This window comes from Marmota marmota, unplaced genomic scaffold (assembly GCF_001458135.2).
Source record: "Marmota marmota marmota unplaced genomic scaffold, marMar, whole genome shotgun sequence".
Taxonomy (NCBI): domain Eukaryota; kingdom Metazoa; phylum Chordata; class Mammalia; order Rodentia; family Sciuridae; genus Marmota; species Marmota marmota.
The window spans coordinates 8,279,536-8,286,016 of NW_026000205.1; the positions used below are offsets into that span (position 1 = coordinate 8,279,536).

The 6,481-nt window shown below is 53.6% G+C and overlaps 1 protein-coding gene across 1 annotated transcript in view; it reads right to left on the bottom strand.

Annotated features, from left to right (window-relative positions):
- The window catches only part of Dll3 (delta like canonical Notch ligand 3), a 10,315-nt gene extending 7,327 nt beyond the window's left edge, over positions 1-2,988 (bottom strand). The window contains exons 1-3 of the mRNA XM_048790916.1: positions 2,761-2,988; positions 2,329-2,610; positions 1,542-1,599 (exon numbers count right to left, since the gene is read on the bottom strand). Of these exons, the coding sequence (XP_048646873.1) occupies positions 1,542-1,599; positions 2,329-2,610; positions 2,761-2,823 (403 nt within the window). The 5' untranslated portion in view covers positions 2,824-2,988. The remainder of the gene's footprint in view (positions 1-1,541; positions 1,600-2,328; positions 2,611-2,760) is intronic.
- Positions 2,989-6,481: the final 3,493 nt, after the last annotated feature.

Sequence of the window (6,481 nt, forward strand, 5' to 3'; positions counted from 1 at the left end):
GAGAAGCGAGGAGCTGGAGTGGGCGCGACCCGACCCCGGCCACACTCTGTGTATTAAGCTAGTGACGAAACCGCTAACATGTCTAACGTGGTGACAAACACTCCAATTACTAGACCACCAGTTTACCCAGATTGCCCACGACCTTGGGATGCTGAAGAGTGCCACTTCTCCGGAGCGAGGGTGTCACACTCCAACACTGTGCCCCAGGAACTTTCTATTTCGAAACGGTGACAGAACCCCACAGTGGGTCTTCACAGCCACAGTTTCCAGCCAGGGTAAGATCACTCCATATTTTGAAACCCAGTATTCCCCCTGCGGAAGCTGCCACGCCCCAGGGGGCTCCCCAGGACCATTATGTGGACAAGGTGATGGAGCTTCTCGTAGAGGAGCCAGAGGTGACTCCCGTTGCATCCTGGGTTCTTGGAATCAGGTTGTGACAGAGCAAGGCTGTGAAGTGCTAGGTCCTGCTCTGGTGGCTTCAGTTCCAAGACAGCTTCCTCCCATTTGCCTGATACTGATGCAGGATGCCTTGTCCAAAATTTTCAAAGAGCTGGGTGCAGTGGCACGTGGTTCCAGCTCTGGGGAGGGTGAGGCGGGAGGATCACTTGAGCCCAGGAGTTTGAGACCAACCTGGGCAACATGGTGAGATGCATCTCAAGGTCGGGGGTGGGGGGGTGGGGGGGGGAGACAGCTTTTGGGTTAGAGACACAGCTCAGGGATAAGAGCATATGCTTAGCACACAAGAGATGCTGGGTTTGATCACCAATGCCAAGGGGCACCTTGAGACAGAAGTGTTTTGGATTTTGGAATATTTGCATCTACATAACGAGATATCTTGGGACAAGGACTCAAGTGTGAACATGGAATATGTTTATGATATATATATCATACAGCCTGAAAGTAATTTTATACAATATTTTTAGTGCACCTGCCATATATATATATATATGATTAATTTTGAGACAAGTTCTCACTAAATTGCTTAGAGCCTCGTTAGGTAGCTGAGGCTGGCTTTGAATTTGTGATTCTCCTGCCTCAGCCTCCCGAGCTGCTGGGATTACAGGCCTGCACCACCAGCGTGCACCTGCATTTTTTTTTTTTTAGTGCACCCGCATTTTAGTGCACCGCATGAGGCCAAATGTGGAATTTTACACCCATGACATCATGTCAGCTCTCCAAAAGGATTTATTTTAGGGGCTGGGGGGATCGCTCAGTGGGTGGAGTGCTTGCCTGGCAAGTGGGAAACTGGCTTCCAAGCCCAGTCCTGGGGAAAAAACAGTTTTGGATTTTGGAGCATTTCCGATTTCTGATTTTTGGATTAGGAATGCCCAACCTGTACTAAGACGATGGACTCCAATCCAGTACCAGGACATTTCTATCCTTGAGATGCCCAGAGCCCTGGAGCTGTTACCCACAGCACTGCTCCCCAGGAGCAGGACATCATGGTCTCAGGAACTTTCCACCTTACAGACTACCTCACGTCACTATCCTGGATCCCACATCCATGCCCCCACCACAGCCCCAAGGACAAACACACTCACCTCCAACCTGCTGCCCCAGCTCCTCTCGCCAGGTTTCGATGATGAGGGAGAAGGTGCCCTGTTGGTGGTAGAAAGGGAGGAAGACAGAAAGTTCAGAGCAGGTAATCAGAGAAGGCAAGTCCAGACGTGGAGAGTGGTGGCCAATTTCAGGGACAATTCCCAGAAGGATCAGCTCGAGAAGGAACGATATGGTCAGCTCTCCTTGCTAACCAGTGTACAGCAAGGACTTAATTCAAGATACCTAGTTGAGTCCCGCAAAAGGGGTTCACTGAAGTATCAGAATGACCCCACTTTACAGCTAAGGAAATAGACTGGAAAAAGGAACGTCGTTTACCCCAATGGTCTAGAATTTAAATCCTGGAGAATTAATAGGTGTCCCCAAGACAGAGCATGGAAGCATCCCTAAGTGCAAGGAGATTTGGAGACAAAGATGAGGATCCTGGATTTTAGGCAACTCCAAGGAACAAAAGCAGGGCTCTATGAATTTAGGGTTTTCAGAAGGTGGGTTTGGGGTTCTTGGAATTTGGGGTCCCCAGCCTGTAGAGCTGGAGTCAGAACATTTGGACTCCCCAGAGGGCAAGTTGGAATCAGAACATTTAGGGAGCCCAGTGAGTAGGGTTGAGAAGCCTGGACATGTAGTTTCCCAGAATGATGGTAGTTACTTGTCTGGAAATTTGCTGCTCTGGGGAGGCAGTTAGGGTCTTGAAAGTTGGACGACAGAAGAGGGTCAAGGCTTGGGTGGCATGATCAGGCCCAGCACCGGGAGTAGCCCAGGGCGGGGGCTCACCGGCCAGGCATCTCGGAAGGGCACGCGCAAGAGGCCCTCGGGCAGCGGAACGTCAGTGGCGGGCGCTCCAGGCTGCTCAGTGTAGACGGGTCCGCGAGCGCTGAGCGCCACGCCCAGGGCGCACGGGGCCTCGGCGGCCTCGTCGGAGACCCCTGGCTTCAGACAGACCCTGAAAAAGAGGCGGCAGGAGCCCCGGGCGCTGCAGGGGGATCGCGGGGTCCCTGGGCCTGGTCCCGGTCCGAAGGAGTGGATCTGCAGTTCGAAGACACCGGCAGGCTGTGCCTGGGGTGGAAGGGGCGGAAAGGGGCACTGGGTGAGGGGACCGCGGGGAATCAGGCATCTGTCGTCCCGCGTCCCCTCCCAAGACCAGTGGGCCGCCCCGTCCAGCCCCATTTATCCCTGTTCATTGCATCTCCGCTGCTGTGTTCTGACCTGGGGAAGGCAAAAGAGCGCCAGGATCACCGACAGGACCCGGGACATCCGCAGAGAGACCATGGCCTTTCCAGGATCCCGGGAGTCGCAGCTGCTGGTTCCTGGAGCTTTATAACGGAGAGGACGGCCCCGCCCCTTCAGGCAGCCGCCTGGCTTCGGGGATCCAGGGGAAGAGGCGGCCGGGGAAGGGGCGCAGAGCGCGAGCAACTTCAGGATTGCGATGTGTGATGGGCGCGGCGATGCAGTGTGTTTGTGGGCGTGATTTTGAGTGTGGTTGGGGTGGGCAGGGGAATCCGGCGCTGAGTCTGTGAGGTTGCACGTGGTTCTAAGTGTGTATGTGTAGGGACAAGGGCTACTGGGGGACGTGCATGACGCGGTGGCTAAATGGGATTGTGCAGTTCAGTGTGTGCCTGCAATTGTGATGGGTAACACAACTGCACACTGTAAATAATTCGAAGATTCTCTGTGTGTGAGTACGCACCTGAGTGGGCGAAAAGAAGTGTAAACGACTTCAGGATTGTGTGACGTTTTGAGATCGTGGGCTGCGCGCAAGCTTCTCCGCGCATGTGTATGTGTTTTATGCGAGATCCTGGACCATTGTGTGTAGTCGTAGGAGCCTGGGACTTTGTGGTCCTGTGCAGGTGTCTCCAGCTGGCTGTGTGCGTGTGGGGCTAGAGGACATGAATGAGGTTGTGAATGACTAAGGGGTGTGTGTGGGCGGGTGACTAGGTTTGGGAGGTCCCCCGGGTGTAGCTGTGAATTAATACGACGAAGATCCGGGGTTCTTTGTGGACCTGTGTGTATGTGTGTGTATGCGCGGGTACTCGTGTGTGTTCCGCCTCCAGATAACAAAGCCACCCTCCCAAACCCCTCATCACCAGACGCCAGGGCGAGGAGCCCCAGCCTCAAAGGGAACTCTCAGCTGTATGTAAATGCCGCCATCTGCCGGGCGGCCGCGCCCCTCCCCCTCGGCCGCAGCTGGGCTGCCCGTTTGGCCTCCGGAAGGTGTGAGGAGCAAATGGGCAGGAAATTCGTCTTCACGCACCAGGAGCCAGGAGTCGCTCTCCCACCCCAGGATGAATGTGGTGAGGGCGCCCCCAGACCCTCCAAAACCCCTTAGTATTCCAGGGCCACAGCAAAAAACGCCAGTTAGGGGCAGATGTTCCAGCCCTGGATATAATCACTCTGTGCCCAGGGCAAAGCCCGTTGGATGGAAGAAACTCGTTCCTTTTCCCGGAGGAGGGGACATTAATTCGGAGGCTAATAGTTTTAGGGGGAGAATACAGGTTGAATTTAAATGCATATTGTCTGCTAGAGGTCAGCAGTCAGGCACACAGAGTGCTCATTTTGTAATTAATAGAAGAATGCCAATCTAGAACCTTCTCGTAATCCTGAGGACACTGGAGTAGGGGAGGGTCTGAGCCAGAGAAGGCTGTGGGTCAGCTCACGCAAGGTCCAGGCTCCTTCTCATTCTGCTGCTCTTTCCCTCCCTCCCTCCCTATGGATGGAGGGATGCCCTCGGGATGCCTCCCCAAGGGCCCCAGGCCTCTGAGCTCCCACAGCCCCCAGGGATTCCTCTGTGCTGGCCCCACCCTCTGCCCGGGCCTCCCCACCGGCCCTGACCACTCTGGCCTATGGGGTCTTTCTGAACACAAACCCGGCCCCGTCCTCCCGCTGCATACTCTTCAGTGGCTCCTGCATCTTTAAGACTGACATTTGAAGTCCTTGTCCCACATCCTCACTACTCAGATTCTGTGGCCCCCCAAAGGGAAAAGCCAGACCTTTTGGACCCAGATTATTGGGCAGCAGATTAGGGTCAGGTGGGAGAGTGAACCTCCCATCTTGGAGATGTTCACACAGAATTTGGGCAAGATTAGAGTTAGCTGTGGGAGGGCTGGGGCTCAGCGGTAGCGCACTTGCCTGGAATGTGTGAGGCTGGGTTTGATTCTCAGCACCGCATATGAATAAATAAAATAAAGGTCTGTCAACAACAACAAAAAAAATTAGCTGTGGGAGATGGCAAACTTCTGCCCTGGGTAACTTGAGAAAGTAACAGATTCCAGGTTTGATATACCTAAAAATTTTAAAAAATTAAAAATTGTCTGGGGCTGAGATTGTGGCTCAGAGGAAGAGTGCTCGCCTTGCATGCATGAGGCACTGGGTTTGATCCTCAGCCCCACATAAAGATATTGTGTCCACCTATAACTAAAATACATAAAACAACAACTTAAAACAACACTTGCCTCTCATATACAAGGCTCTAGGTTGGATTCCTGGCACCATAAAAAATGAATAAATTTTTAAGAGTAGCCTTTATTGCAGGTTTGTGCTAAGCATTATGGCATTTCTCAGGGACTCTCTCATGTCACATGTGTGGGAAATGTACTTTACAGGATTTCTGACTATCTTTTTGGCTGTTTGGGACTTACTTTTTGGTATCAAGGACTGAACTCAGGGGTATTCAACCACATCCCCAGCCCTATTTTATATTTTATCTAGAGACAGTCTCACTGAGTTGCTTAGTGACTCCCGACTGCTGAGGCTGGCTTTGAACTTGAGATCCTCCTGCCTCAGCCTCTTGAGCTGCTGGGATTACAGGTGTACTCCACTGTGCTGGCTGGGACTTTTTCTTATGTGCTAACCTTAGAGACCACAGAAGGCCTGCTGAGGTGACATGTGAGCTGAGACCTAGAGGAGGTGAGGGTGGCAAAGGAAGTGCAAAGGCCGAGGCCTACGCGATGTCCCCAGGGCTTTCCTTCTCATTTCGTTCTGGGCTCTGCTCAACTGTACCTTCCCAAGACGCCTTTCTGGACCATTCCCTCAAGTATAAAGTAGCCCTCCAAGTCCCCAAGCCCCTGCTTCTCCCACATTTTCTTTTTCATTTCTGAGGACTGAACCCAGGGGCACTGTCTCACTGAGCTATACCCCAGCCCTTTTCCATCAGGGTCTTGCTAAACTGCCCAAGCTTTGGATCTCCCCCCTCAGCCTCCTGAGTCACCGGGTTTATTTTTCTTTATCCATTGATCATCCCCAAGAACTACCGGAGGCATTGTCATCTCCTCTGTGGGACCCCAGCTCCATGAGGGCGGAGCTCCCCACCCCCATGGCCCACTTCTGCAGCCAGGGCCAGCAGGGCCGCACAGCAGGGGGCCAGCGGGGAGGAGCCAGTATCAACCCCTTGGGGTGAGGAAATAGAGGCTAAGGCCTTGCCAGGGTCACCGAGCCCGGAAGCGTGACCCGGAGATGCAGGTCCTGTTGGGGTGCTTTAATGCGACGCAGTGCTGTCCATCAGAAGACCCCAGGACACAACGCAGCCCTGGTGCCCAGGGCCCTTGAGGATCATGTCCTGCCATGTCATACAAGCAGTGTCAAATCCTCTCCTTCCCACCAGCTTTCAGCGAGTGTCACCTGACTGCACAAGGGGCTGAGCTGGCACCAAAGTGAGCAGCAAGTCTGGGAGATCCAATGGTTGCAAGAGCATGTGCCACCCAGAATGCCAAAGGCTGCTGCCCAGAGAGCCACTCTTGACCCCAGAAGGGAGGGGCTGGCAGATAAACCTCTTCCTTCCACGTACTGGTGCAGGGGATTTGGAAAGGCCCTCAGGTTCCATGGGATGTAGGCACACCTGGGGGCAAGCTCCCAGCCCACCAGGGGCTCCCCCAGGACTCTCACAGAAGCAGCTTTGTCCCCTTATCCTTAGTCTCATTTCTTAAAGCCACAT